The sequence below is a fragment of the Globicephala melas genome, chromosome 4, assembly GCF_963455315.2.
Source record: "Globicephala melas chromosome 4, mGloMel1.2, whole genome shotgun sequence".
Taxonomy (NCBI): domain Eukaryota; kingdom Metazoa; phylum Chordata; class Mammalia; order Artiodactyla; family Delphinidae; genus Globicephala; species Globicephala melas.
In genome coordinates, this window is record NC_083317.1 from 8,162,232 (window position 1) to 8,177,490 (window position 15,259).

At 38.0% G+C, this 15,259-nt stretch overlaps 1 protein-coding gene across 9 annotated transcripts in view; it reads right to left on the reverse strand.

Moving 5' to 3' along the window:
• The window catches only part of TTC3 (tetratricopeptide repeat domain 3), a 141,224-nt gene that overhangs the window by 45,191 nt on the left and 80,774 nt on the right, over positions 1-15,259 (reverse strand). For all 9 annotated transcript variants that reach the window (XM_030880884.2, XM_030880883.2, XM_060297804.1 and 6 more), the window contains 5 exons: positions 14,170-14,421; positions 11,409-11,455; positions 10,371-10,427; positions 9,288-9,361; positions 1,592-1,756 (listed from right to left, as the gene is read on the reverse strand). In XM_030880884.2, coding sequence (XP_030736744.2) covers positions 1,592-1,756; positions 9,288-9,361; positions 10,371-10,427; positions 11,409-11,455; positions 14,170-14,421 — 595 coding nt within the window. The remainder of the gene's footprint in view (positions 1-1,591; positions 1,757-9,287; positions 9,362-10,370; positions 10,428-11,408; positions 11,456-14,169; positions 14,422-15,259) is intronic.

Consider the following 15,259-nt stretch of genomic DNA (forward strand, 5'->3'; position numbering starts at 1 on the left):
GGCCACTAAAAAAATCATTCTTAAGCCAATCATTACATGTTTACTTTTGAAAATTCAAGGAAAGAATTATGTTTTGAGGTATGAATTCCTGTAACTTCTTGACTTTCTCCTATTATAAGATATAAATTCTATCTCAAAATACACAAACAGATCAGCCTATTGGGTTCTCATAAAGTTATTAAATTTCTTCCCACTTATAGTGATAATAAATTCTTTAAGAAGCAAGCTCCTGGAAACTACAGTTTAGCTTCAGTTTTGGATGCCTGAAGCAAAGTCCAGCATGTTTTAAGAAATACTGGTGTAGTTTTATAGCTGATTCCAGGTTGTCATCCAGTTCTCTGAGAGTTTGATTTGCTCAGCACTTCAACTCTGAAGAAAAACTACGAAAAGGGATCCAAGAGGATATAACAAGACTGAATAGGAACAATGCAACTGAGAAAAAGAGAAGTAACAATAACCAAATTATAGATGAGTGATGGGTTTTCCAGGAGTTCATTTTTTTAAATTAATTTTTATTGGGGTATAGTTGCTTTACAATGTTGTGTTAGTTTCTACTGTACAACAAAGTGAATCAGCTATATGTATACATATATCCCCTCTTTTCTGAGACAGGAGTTTGCTTTCAAATTAATTTTCTGTTGCAGATCTTTGCCCCTCAACTTCTTTTCCTAAGGAAGGCATCATGCACAACTTATTAATGCCAAGCTAAAAAAAAAAAGGCAAACGTTTCCTAGATTTTTCTGAACTCTTTTCTCCACTACTGTATCCACCCCACAAAGACTTGACTTTAGTGTTAATTTCTCTTTTCTTTTTTTTTGGCCATGTCCTGTGGCATACAGGATCTTAGTTCCCCGACCAGGGATCGAACCCATGCCCCCTGCAGCAGATGTGCTGAATCATGGACCGCCAGGGAAGTCCCCTAGTGTTAATTTCACATTCATATTTTCAATCCAAAAGTAATTGAGCCCAAAGTTTCTTTAAAGGAAAAGTCTGTTTCTCTTTACTTAGATAAATGTCTGGAAGTCAAGTTTTCAATTCAATAAAGAGATACAGGGTTCTATATGTGTTCTATACCATCACAACTGGACAACTATCTCAGCAGAAGTAATAACCAGATCCTGGTATCCCTTCCCCATTAAAGGGCAGTACTTCACCAAGCTACATTAATTGTCACTAAACTTAGGAGATGCCAAACAACTGCATCATCAACATAAGGACAATGAGATCAAATAATTACACTATTCCTTGTCAAATGTATATACTTTGGAATTCATGATAAAAGATTATGGCTGGAAACTGTTTATCATTCCTATCAGGACATACCAGGACAGTTTTGGAAACAGACAGAATCTACATTAGCAGCTCAAACTGACAAAACTAATAATCATTAGGATTCTAAATGTAATAGTTAAAAATCTTCAATTAACTCTGTGTAATACATGACAGAAGCCATAAAAACACTCTTCTTCCCCAGAGTTTGTGAGCCAATCAGTGATTCCTTTAATAAACATAAAGGGACACAAAGTAAACAACTTAAGATCTTTAACTGGCAGCCTCAGTATAATAGTTGTAGGAATGTTAAACTACTTACTCATATAGAGTTGAACATTTTTGTTTTGGGTTAATGTCCCACAGCTTCTTATTACGGACAACATATTCATTACTGTGCTGTCCATACAGAGCTTCAAATTCTTCTACATCGTGACGAAGATGGTCAGGCACTACAAATGGGCCCGCAGAATTTGAATTGCGTTTGCTGATTAAAAAAAAAAAACCACAATTTTGTGAGTAATTAACTTTCAGGTGGCCCAGAGTAACATTTAAATTGAAATAAAGATAGCAACATATTACTCAACTTCAGGATGCAAAAAAACACTACCAGAGAATTTAATGCAGAACAGTTACCTTTCCACAATTACAGTCAAGAGATACCTGACTACTGAGTAACGTACGAGATACGTGACTACTGAACAAGGTACAAGATATCTGACTACTAGGTAAGGTACAAGATACCTAAGTACTTTTAATTACTTACTCTTGCTACCAAGAGGAAATATTTTTTAAATTCTGGTTTTAAAAAAAATCAATGTTGCACTAATTGTAACCTGTTAAAGAGAAAAATGACAGAGTTTATTATAACTGCTATCAATTTAAGTTAAGGTGAGATTGAGACTGGTAAAAGGTACTTAAATAAAAAGATTTTTTAAAAAAACAGTATAAGATTCTAACACTCTAAAAAGATATCATAGTTTGAGTGTGGGCTCTACACGAGACTGCTGATTTACATTCTGGCTCTGCTATGTACAAGCTTTGTGTCCTTGGACACTCAACTACACTGTGCCTGAGCTTCCTTATCTGTAAACTGAATATAATACTACTACTTATCTCCTAGAAAAAAGAGCGGATTAAATGAGTTATACATAAAAAGCTCTTAAAATAGTGCCTGGTACATAAGTGCTATCAAAATATAGGCTACTATTATTTTAACTTAAAACAATCCCTCCATTCAAAGAATCCATGGAAATGTACAAAGCCAACTGTTACTACAACTCAGTTAAGAAACGTGGGGGGGCCTCCCTGGTGGCACAGTGGTAGAGAGTCCACCTGCCGATGCAGGAGACACGGGTTTGTGCCCCGGTTCGGGAAGATCCTGCATGCTGCGGAGCGGCTGGGCCCGTGAGCCATGGCCGCCGAGCCTGCGCGTCCGGAGCCTGTGCTCCGCAACGGGAGAGGCCACAACAGTGAGAGGCCCGAGTACCGCAAAAAGAAAAAAAAAAAAAAAAAAGAAAAGAAACGTGGGGGAAGAGAGAGATTGGTTCAAGATGGCGGAGTAGAGGAACGTGCGCTCACTCCCTCTTGCAAGAGCACCAGAATCACAACTAACTGCTGAACAATAATCGAGAGTAAGACACTGGAACTCACCAAAAAAGATACCCCACATCCAAAGACAAAGGAGAAGCCACAAGGAGACAGTAGGAGGGGCGCAATCACAATATAATCAAATCCCATAACTGCTGGGTGGGTGACTCACAAACTGGAGAACACTTATACCACAGAAGTCCACCCACTGGACTGAAGGTTCTGAGCCTCACGTCAGGCTTCCCATCCTGGGGGTTTGGCAATGGGAGGAGGAATTCCTAGAGAATCAGACTTTGAGGCTGGCAGGATTTGATTATAGGACTTCGACAGGACTCAGGGAAACAGAAACTCCACTCTTGGAGGGCACACACAAAGTACTGTGCGCATCGGGACCCAGGGGAAGGAGAACTGACCCATAGGAGACTGAACCAGACCTACCTGCTGGTGTTGGAGGGTCTCCTGCAGAAGCCGGGGGTGGCTGTGGCTCACCATGGGGACAAGGACACTGGCAGCAGAAGTTCTGGGAAGTACTCCTTGGCATGAGCCCTCCCAGAGTCTGTCATTAGCCCCACCAAAGAGCCCGGGTAGGCTCCAGTGTTGCATCGCCTCAGGCCAAAAAACTAACAGGAAGGGAAGCCAGCTCCACCCATCACCAGACAGGCAGATTAAAGTTTTGCCGAGCTCTGCCCACCAGAGCAACACCCGGCTCTACCCATCACCAGTCCCTCCCATCAGGAAGCTAGCACAAGCCCCTTAGATAGCCTCATCCACCAGAGGGCAGACAGCAGAAGCAAGAACTACAACCCTGCAGCCTGTGGAACAAAAACCACATTCACAGAAAGATAGACAAGATGAAAAGGCAGAGGGCTATGTGCCAGATGAAGGAACAAGATAAAACCCCAGAAAACAGCTAAATGAAGTGGAGACAGGCGACCTTCCAGAAAAGGAATTCAGAATAACGACAGTGAAGATGATCCACGACCTCAGAAAAAGAATGGAGGCAAGATTGAGAAGATGCAAGAAATGTTTAACAAAGACCCAGAAGAATTAAAGAACAAACACCTAGAGGAATTAAAGGACAAACAAACAGAAATGAACAATACAATAACTGAAATGAAAAATACACTAGAAGGAATCAACAGCGGAATAACTGAGGCAGAACAATGGATAAGTGACCTGGAAGACAGAATGGTGGAATTAACTGCCACGGAACAGAATAAAGAAGAATGAATGAAAAGAAATGAAGACAGCCTAAGAGACCTCTGGGACAACATTAAATGCAACAACATTCACATTATAGGGGTTCCAGAAGGAGAAGAGAGAGAAAGCACCTGAGAAAATATCTGAAGAGATTACAGTTGAAAACATCCCTAACATGGGAAAGGAAATAGCCACCCAAGTCCAGGAAGACAGAGAGTCCCAGGCAGGATAAACCCAAGAAGAAACACGCCGAGACACATAGTAATCAAATTGACAAAAATTAAAGACAAAGAAAAATTCTTGAGAGCACCAAGGGAAAAACGACAAATAACATACAAGGGAACTCCCAGTAAGGTTAACAGCTGATTTCTCAGCCAAAACTCTACAAGCCAGAAGGGAGTGGCATGGTATATTAAAAATGATGAAAGGGAAGAACCTACAACCAAGACTATTCTACCCAGCAAGGATCTCATTCAGATTCCATGGAGAAATCAAAAGCTTTACAGACAAGCAAAAGCTAAGAGAATCCACCAAACCAGCTCTACAACAAATGCTAAAGGAACTTCTCTAAGTGGGAAACACAAGAGAAGAAAAGGACCTACAAAAACAAACCCATACCAATTAAGAAAATGGTAACAGGAACATACATATCGAGAATTACCTTAAACGTGAATGGATTAAATGCTCCAACCAAAAGACACAGGCTTGCTGAATGGATACAAAAACAAGACCCATATTACATGCTGTCTATAAGAGACCCACTTCAGACCTAGGGACACATACAGACTGAAAGTGGGGATGGAAAAAGATATTCCATGCAAATGGAAATCAAAAGAAAGCTGGAGTAACAACACTCATCAGATAAAATAGACTTTAAAATAAAGAATGTTACAAGAGACAAGGAAGGACACTACATAATGATCAAGGGATCAATCCAAGAAGAAGATATAACAATTATAAATATATACGCACCCAACATAGGAGCACCTCAATACATGAGGCAACTGCTAACAACTATAAAAGAGGAAATCGACTGTAACACAATAATAGTGGGGGACTTTAACACCTCACTTACAGCAATGGACAGATCATCCAAACAGAAGATTAATAAGGAAACACAAGCTTTAAATGACACAACAGACCAGAGAGATTTAATTGATAATTGATATTTATAGGACACTTCATCCAAAAACAGATTACATTTTCTTCTCAAGTGCACATGGAACATTCTCCAGGATAGAACACACCTTGGGTCACAAATCAAGCCTCAGTAAATTTAAGAAAACTGAAATCATATCAAGCATCTTTTCTGACCACAATGCTATGAGATTACAAATCAATTACAGGGGAAAAAAATGTAAAAAACACAAACACATGGAGGCTAAACAATATGTTAATAAGTAACCAAGAGATCACTGGAGAAATGAAAGAGGAAATCAGAAAATACCTAGAGACAAATGACAACGAAAACACGATGATCCAAAACCAATGAGAGGCAGCAAAAGCAGTTCTAAGAGGGAAGTCTACAGCAACACAATCCTAACTCAAGAAACAACAAATATCTCAAATAAACAATCTAACCTTACACCTAAAAGAACTAGAGAAAGAAGAACAAACAAACCCCAAAGTTAGTATAAGAAATCATAAAGATCAGAGCAGAAATAAATGAAATAGAAACAAAGAAAACAATAGCAAAGATCAATAAAACTAAAAGATGGTTCTTTGAGAAGATAAACAAAATTGATAAACCATTAGCCAGACTCATCAAGAAAAAGAGGCAGAGGACTCAAATCATTAAAATTAGAAATGAAAAAGGAGAAGTTACAACGGACACCACAGAAGTACAAAGCATCCAAACAGACTACTACAAGCAACTCCATGCCAATAAAATGGACAACCTGGAAGAAATGGAGCAATTCTAAGAAAGGTATCACCTTCCAAGACTGAACCAGGAAGAAATAGAAAATATGGACAGACCAATCACAAGTAATGAAATTGAAACTGTGATTAAAAATCTTCCAACAAACAAAAGACCAGGACCAGATGGCTTCACAGGTGAATTCTATCAAACATTTAGAGAACAGCTAACACCCACCCTTCTCTAACTCTTCCAAAAAATTGCAGAGGAAGGAACACTCCCAAACTCATTCCATGAGGCCACCATCACCCTGATAAGAAAACCAAAGATACTACAAAAAAAGAAAATTACAGACCAATATCCCTCATGAATACAGATGCAAAAATCCTCAACAGAATACTAGCAAACAGAATCCAACAACATATTAAAAGGATCATACACCATGATCAAGTGGGATTATCCCAGAGATGCAAGGATTCTTCAATATATGCAAATCAATCAATGTGATACACCATATGAACAAACTGAAGAAGAAAAACCATATGATCACCTCAATAGACACATAAAAAACTTCTGACAAAATTTAACACCCATTTATGATAAAAACTCTCCAGAAAGCAGGCATAGAGGGAACCTACCTCAACATCATAAAGGCCATATATGACAAACCCACAGCAAACACCATTCTCAATGGTGAAAAACTGAAAGCATTTCCTCTAAGATCAGGAAAAAGACAAGGATGTCCACTCTCGCCATGATTATTCAACATAGTTTTGGAAGTCCTAGCCAGGGCAATCAGAGAAGAAAAAGAAATAAAAGGAATACAAATTGGAAAAGAAGAAGTAAAACTGTCACTGTTTGCAGATGGCATGATACTATAAATAGAGAATCCTAAAGATGCCACCAGAAAACTACTAGAGCTAATCAATGAATTTGGTAAAGTTGCAGGATACAAAATTAATGCACAGAAATCTCTTGCATTCCAATACACTAATGATGAAAAATCTGAAAGAGAAATTAAGGAAAGACTCCCATTTGCCACTGCAACAAAAAGAATAAAATACCTAGGAATAAACCTACCTAGGGAGACAAAAGACCTGTATGCAGAAAACTATAAGACACTGATGAAAGAAATTAAAGATGATACAAACAGATGGAGAGATATACCATGTTCTTAGACTGGAAGAATCAGTATTGTGAAAATGACTACACTACCCAAAGCAATCTGCAGATTCAATGCAATCCCTATCAAATTACCAATGGCATTTTTTACAGAACTAGAACAAAAAATCTTAAAATTTGTATGGAGACACAAAAGGCCCCGAATAGCCAAAGCAGTCTTGAGGGAAAAAAAAGGAGCTGGAGGAATCAGACTTCCTGACTTCAGACTACAGTACAAAGCTACAGTAATCAAGACAATATGGTACTGGCACAAAAACAGACATATAGATCAATGGAACAGGATAGAAAGCCCAAAGATAAACCCATGCACCTATGGTTAACTAATCCATGACAAAGGAGGCAAGGATATACACTGCAGAAAAGACAGTCTCTTCAATAAGTGGTGCTGGGAAAACTGGACAGCTACATGTAAAAGAATGAAATTAGAACACTCCCTAACACCATACACAAAAATAAACTCAAAATGGGTTCAAGACCTAAATATAAGACTGGACACTATAAAACTCTTAGAGGAAAACATAGGAAGAACACTCTGATGTAAATCACAGCAAGATCCTTTTTGATCCACCTCCTAGAGTAACGGAAAGAAAAACAAAAATAAACAAATGGGACCCAATGAAACTTAAAAGCCTTTGCAAAGCAAAGGAAACTACAAACAAGACGAAAAGACAATCCTCAGAATGGGAGAAAGTACTGGCAAATGAATCAACGGACAAAGGATTAATCTCCAAAGTACATGAACAGCTCATACAGCTCAATATTAAAAAAACAAACAACCCAATCCAAAAATTGGCAGAAGACCTAAATAGACAGGTCTCCGAAGAAGACATACAGACGGCCAAGAAGCAAATGCAAAGCTGCTCAACAACACTAATTATTAGAGAAATGCAAATCAAAAACTACAATGAGGTTATCACCTCACACCAGTCAGAATGGGCATCATCAAAAAATCTACAGACAGCAAATGCTGGAGAGGGTGTGGAGAAAAGGGAACCCTCTTGCACTGTTGGTGGGAATGTAAATTGGTACAGCCACTATGGAGAACAGTATGGAGGTTCCTTAAAAAACTAAAAATAGAACTACCATACGACCCAGCAATCCCACTACTGGGCATATGCCCAGAGAAAACCATAATTCAAAAAGACACATGCACCTCAATGTTCACTGCAGCACTATTTACAATAGCCAGGTCATGGAAGCAACCTAAATGCCCATCAACAGATAAATGGATAACGAAGATGCTGCACGTATATACAATGGAATATTACTCAGCCATAAAAACGAGCAAACTTGGGTCATTTGTAGAGACGTGGATGGATCCAGAGACTGTCATACAGAGTGAAGTAAGTCGGAAAGAGAAAAACAAATATCGTATATTAATGCATATATGTGGAACCTAGAAAAATGGTACAGATGAACCGGTTTGCAGGGCAGAAACTGAGACACAGATGTAGAGAACAAACAAGTATGTACACCAAGGGGGTAAAGTGGCAGGGTGGTGGTGGTGTGATGAATTGGGAGATTGGGATTGACATGTATACACTAATATGTATAAAATGGGTAACTAATAAGAACCTGCTGTATAAAAAAATAAGTAACATAAAATTCAAAAAAAAGTGGATAGTAATAATATAACTTAAAAATAAATTAATTTAATTTAATTTAAAAAAAAAAGAAATGTGAGGGAAAAAAATTTTGTGGGTTTTTGGTCCATATAGGAATATGATATAAAAAGGTCACTGCTTCTCACTAGTTTTATTTCTTTTGTCTATTTGTCTCTTGAAAACTCAGTTTCAACAACCAGCTACCACTGGAAATCACTAACATCTAAGGTTAAACCACAACATCATTTATAGCCTCCAAAACATCTTCCTAGTAATTATCAACAGGACATTCTCTTCACTGAACATTTTAAAGAATATTTTCTAGGATCTTCCCACAGTATCTTGCACAGAGTAGGTTCTCAAACTTATCAAATGAAGGTCATCAGCCCTGTGATTTTAACGCAGTTCATATGAATTCTTAACACTGACAGGCCACACTATAAATTCAACCATGAGGGGTCACATCAGGTTGTCATTAATAGATGCACATCTTTAGAGAAGTCAGGGAAATAAAACACAAGTTTAAAGTACATTAATACCACTTTTAAGTTCAAATAAAGCAAAAATTTTCAGACTGTACTTACTTATGGTCTTCACCTGAAGTGACAGTCTCATTATTTGGTGCGACTGCAGTGGTTCCAGACCCAACTAACATAGGCTGGTTTAAAAGACAGAAAAATGACAAGGATTTTCCACCTTAAAATTACCACTAAAACTGATGAATGCTTACATAAATAAATATGCATACAAACTGCCAATATATATGACTGATCTAAATTTTCTTGTGAACAGGAACATACAGGAATAAAACTTTCAACAGCCAAAAACAGGCCCAAATTAACATTTAGGTAGCTTCTAACGCTCTAAAATTTTTTTAATTATCACTGTTTAAACTCTCATTTTAGATAAACTAAAGACATATAGTCAAAGATAAAAAGTTTTATTGGAACTTATAAGCTGCTCTCATCCTCCCCTAATATTTGTTCACTTTTTCAACCCCTGCCCCCTATTTGATCCCCCAAATACATGAGAGCCACGAAGAACCCACCGTAAGATTTAAAAATAATGCCCTAGTTATCTCATGTGCCTGAAGCAGAGCTTTAGGTGAGAGGAAGGAAGGGAGCCTTTCAATTCTGAGATTCTGTCATGATGATTAGTATTCAGTATCTTTATTTTGAATGTTTTAGATAATAATTCTATTAGTTATTAATAATAGGTATCACGTCTTGTCATACAGATAATGACACTAAGTAAGGCACACGGAAGTCAAATAACTTGCCCAAGGTCGCACAGATAATAAAAATAATAACAATTGGTAGAACCAAGATAAGAACCCAGGTCTGCCTGATGCCAAAGCGGCCTTGGTCACATTGCTCTATGACCAGCCATACAAAGTCCTACATTATGACAATGATTTCACTAGGAAATATCTAGAAAATAAAAAGGACAATAAAGAGTCTCTTTCAAGAATTACTTATATATGACATGAACCTTAAACTTCCTCAATATGTAGAAGACTGCCAAAACATCTTTAGACAAAAGCCTAGAAATTCTTTCTCTACAAAATACTTCAAAATATCCCAAGAATTGGTTAATTCTTATTTGTATTTATTTATATATTCAATTAATTATTTTGGACAAGAATCAATACAGAAAATACTCCATACCTTTGAATCTTTTGGCTTCTTTTTCTTGCCTTTGTTTTTTATCTTGGTAGAATTAAACTAAAACATAAAAATTATTGAACATTCATATAACAGCATTATGAAGCTGCCATATATTATAAAGATACCATACTGATTTTCACAGACTAGTCCTAAGCTGAAGTACATGAAATGTTTAACAAAAATTAACACTATAGTGTGTTAAGCCCTAGTGTTTTGATTTATAATAGAAAATAAGAAGAAGTTAAATGATGCCTAATGCTATAACTAAAATTAAATTGTTCCAACCTAACATGTTGTACCCATTTTAAACAAGGTTTATGTCATTTCAAGGAATTAATCAGACTTATTACATAATTCCAGTTATATGCTGATCATATTTTAATGATTTTCCTTTTACTAAACCAAACTCAACATTCTACAGCTGGCCAGACACCAGGGCACAAACAATGAATTCAGAAGAAGCATTTACTTCCCATGGGCTATGTCAGCTGTGTTTCTACAGTTAGCCAGACAGTGTCTAACAGAGTAGGCTAAGACAAAGTTTCAAGTATAGATGACTTGATCCTAAAAATCAGTAAACAAGTATCTTTCTGACTGAAAACTGCCACAAACTACTAAGGAAGACAACTCTGGAATTATTTTAACTTAAGCTCAATTGTAAGCCACTCAAAGCAAAGTCCATTTGTTTTCCTTACAGAACAAAACATTGCAATTTTAATCATTACAGATAACGTTTCATTTTTATGCCAGCAGATGACTCAAGAACTCCTTTCCTGTATCTATGATTAACATTTATTAGTTGTGAAAACTTATGGACATTGTCTAATTTAAACTTCAGAGTGTGCTGACTGTTGTTCCAATTCCAAGAGGAAGATTGGGATTAACTTTCTAAGGAAATCGTACACGTTATCCAGAAGTCCTCAAGATTTGGTTCTGGAGCGCCTCTTGTGATGTACACAAACACTGGCCTGGATCCTCCTCTCTTCCTTTGGCTGACATGAATTAGAACGTAACATTGAAAGTGATCAAATAACTTACTGGCATATCACCACTGTCCTGTTTCCTTAATACAGTGCAGCGGCTGTCTGTAAGAAGATACAGATGGTTTTGTGAGGAAACAAAATGTTTATATTGCCATAGGATACACTAAAGCCTTAAAGAAAACCACCCCAGATACTACTAACATCCACTATGTTCTACTCCTTATTTGGCTTTGACATAAGTTTAGCTTAGAAACCAAGAGCAAAATGGCTAACTCATCGGAAAACCAACTACAAAGAACCACAAAATTTCAATCCAATTCAGCATAATTTGACTGCTTTCTAGGCACCGAACTCTACGCTAGGTGCAGGGAATACAGAAATGTATAGAGAAGTCCCTGCCATCGATAACCTCATGTTCTGCAAGCTACACAAAGAGGCAAACACCCATAGCTCAGTGTGCTAAATGCCACAGCAAATACAGTGGAAACAAGCTGACAGAGTAATAAAGTCTTCAAGGGGAGTGGCCTGAGTCAGGGGTCAGGGAGGGATGTGGGGAGGAGGGGACTTGAACAAGTTAGACTTGAAATGAACAAGCAGAGGGGTGGGATGTGAGCAAGGAAAGCACAATGCAGGTTTGGACACAGTAGGAAGTGGGGTGTATATTCAGAGGGCAGATGGGGTGAGTGCTAATGAACCCAGACAATGTGAATTCAATTTGTAGGCAAAATGAAGCAAGTGCTTCCCAAACAAAATACTTATAGGATCAGACAGATGTTCTAGAAGAGTCACTAACAGCAACATAAGAGAAAGATTTGGAGTAGGAGGGTCAGAAGCATGGAGACCAGTTTGGAGGCTACTGCAATCATGGAAAGATTATTAAGATCCTGGCCTAGGGAAGCGGAGGTAGACACGGAAGGGCAGATCAAAAATAAAGCTTATTTGAATTGGCAACAAACTAGACATGGGGTAACAGGCAAGAGGAAGGGTGGAGACCAGTTTCAGAGTTTTCCTGCTTAAAAACAATATTAAAACGTTATTATCTGAGATAACCAGGGAAAACAGGTCTCTAGAGATACAAGTGGCTTAAGCCATATTGCTCTTAATGGGTCTCTTGGCCATCTACACAGAAATTCCAACAGGGAAATACGCATGCAGGATCCAGGAGAGTTTGGGTCTCCCAATTATCACGGCATTGGTGATATTATTGAGTACTCTTATTTACAAGATCAGTGGATTTTGAAGTTTTAAGAAATACAGTCATTCCTTTAAATGAAAGGAGACAAAATTGAAAATGTCTGGGATGAGGGTGAGAGGCACAAGTAGTGAACTTGAAAATCTGTTGGCTGGTCATTTGGCTGGTGGCTTCCAACCCTATGACTAAAAGCAGAGAAATAGTCACAACTGGATGGACTGTATATTTTAGGTATAGAACACAAGAATCAGGGAAAACACATGAGAGGGTTGGGTCCTTTTTAGTTATCTTGTGTGATCCAAACATGCACTGAGTTTTGTAAGCTCAGTCCCAGAACAGCGTTTTATTACCAGCAGCAGCAAACTGATGGCAATAAATTCAGGCTATCAAGAAGCATGTCACCTCCAGTCATGAAGCAGTGTCCTAGGAAAATAAAGTCACCTATATTTGAGAACCACAACAAAAGTAAGCTTTTCGGTTCCTTATACTGCATTTGAACTTCATAATGCATAACATTTTTGTACAAGGCCAGACCTTTTCATGTACCCTTTAAAACAAATGGCACAAAATTTGAAAGTCTAACTCCTGACAATATATAAGCAGACTTCTGATGCTAAGGGAAAAGGTGGGGGCAGCGGTGAGGCGTTATCCTAAGAGATACATGCAGTACCAAAGACAAGAAATTTAAATTAATCTAGAATCTAAGAATATTAAAATTCTGAACAAAACAGAATCACACAGATCACTGGCTCCAATTCCTCATTTTAATGATGAAGAAACTAACATTCAAGAGAAGTTAAAGAATTAACTACTAGTTAACCTATTCTGCCAAACTGGACTCCATGCCATTATCCAAGCAGCCCCCTCAAGTCCCCTCCACCCTGTCTCTAATTCTGGATGTCAACCTGTCAAATTCCACCTCCATGTTCAAAGCTGGACTTGGACTCTACCCCTGCACCAAGGCTTTCCTCCTCCCCAAGGAGAACCCCTCAGCACTTTTTCTGGTCCTCTCTTCTCCCATATTAGTTATCTGTATATTTATTTTACTGCCTTTTCTGAAACATAAGGTCCTTGAGGGCAGAGACTAGCGTAAGCATTTCTGAATTCCTTGTTAACACCTAGCACAGGGCCTTGAAGCAGTAGTAAAAGAAAGTTTCTAATTAATTGAGTTAGGAAAGTAGCTGGGCCACAGCCTACTTTTCTTGACCCCCAGCTCTAGGCTCTTCCCACTACAATACATATTCTATCTGTTCTAGATTCTGCAGGCATCACCTACTTCTGCAGGCCAATGTTTTCCTGAATGCTACAAATCAAGCCATTTCCTAAGAAACGCCATCCCTTTGATATACAATCTCTGCCATGACACTGTGAAAATACCTACGATGAGAATAGTATGGTGTACAGTCCGTGTAATGTATCCATCTGAATATCTCTACAACACTTAACTCCACAGAGTAAGAAGGCTTTATGACATTTTTTAAAAAAATCACTATTCTTAACACTAATTTCCCCAAATAAGCCAGTTGTACCATAATAATTTTCATTATTTTCTTTAAGTATTTAAGTAAGCTAGATCCTTTGGAGATTTTTTCTAAGATTAGATATAAACTGCAAGTCCACATACCCATTATATCAAAGAATTCATCCAAAGCATTCTGCAGTGCTGGGAACTTGTCTCTGTGTTCTTCCAGCAGCCATATTAAACATCGCGCTTCCTTCAGTGACGCTGGCTCACAGAAATAATCAAGCTGCTTTCCTTCTATAGAGCCTAGTTTATGACCATATTTCTCATTCCAGAGAAAAGTCATGATGCTAAAATCAAGCTCCTTAAGAGCGGCCCCATAACGAGAAAAAAAAGGTCCTGTGGCATCTAAGCCTATAATAAAAACAAAACCCAAGTCAGAAGAAGGGGAAAATTATTTGCTGTAAAGTCACATTCAGTTTCACATCTCTGAAAGCAGTTCTACTACAGTTTGCTTACATTTTCAGTGAAAACATTCAAATAATGGAGAACGAACTTGTTCAAGCTATTATGCATTTTAGAAACACCATTTCACATTAATATGTTAACTATAATAATTCTTATCTATGAGTTGAACAAGGTAGGCCAAAGGTTTCTATTAATATAGTTTTTATCAGACCTAGAAGATAAAATGAATTAAATGCCTTTAAAAGGCATTTTTAAAGGCATTAAATTCCTTTAAAAATATTACAATACCTTTTTCACTACTTCGCAATGATTTGCATTCCAATTAGTTTAATTCCAAATTGGAATTTGCATTCCAATTATTAAGCTGACAAGGTTTTACAATGCTTTTCTGCATATGCTCCATAAAAACAAAATACCAATAATATACAGAACTTGCCAAGTGCCTATAAAACAGAAAATGGGCGAACTCCTCACCCAACACCCAAGAACTACACCTTATCCCCCAAAATATCACGGCTCCTTACCCTCCTCACAAGATGCGAGGTGTTCACTATTCCCGCTTTTATCCCTCCCTTCTCCAACTCAGAAAAAGGGGTGGCTGCAACCTCACACGCCACTACTGAAAGGTGAACACCTGCTACCTACTAACACAGCCGCCAAAAAGCAAGGATTGGCTCTGCTCTCTCCCCCGACACGCCTCTAACACAGGACGGACCACAGGTTCTCAGTCCGCAAATGAAGCAGAGATTGCCAAGTTAAAATTACCCTGGACAGCTGTTTCTTC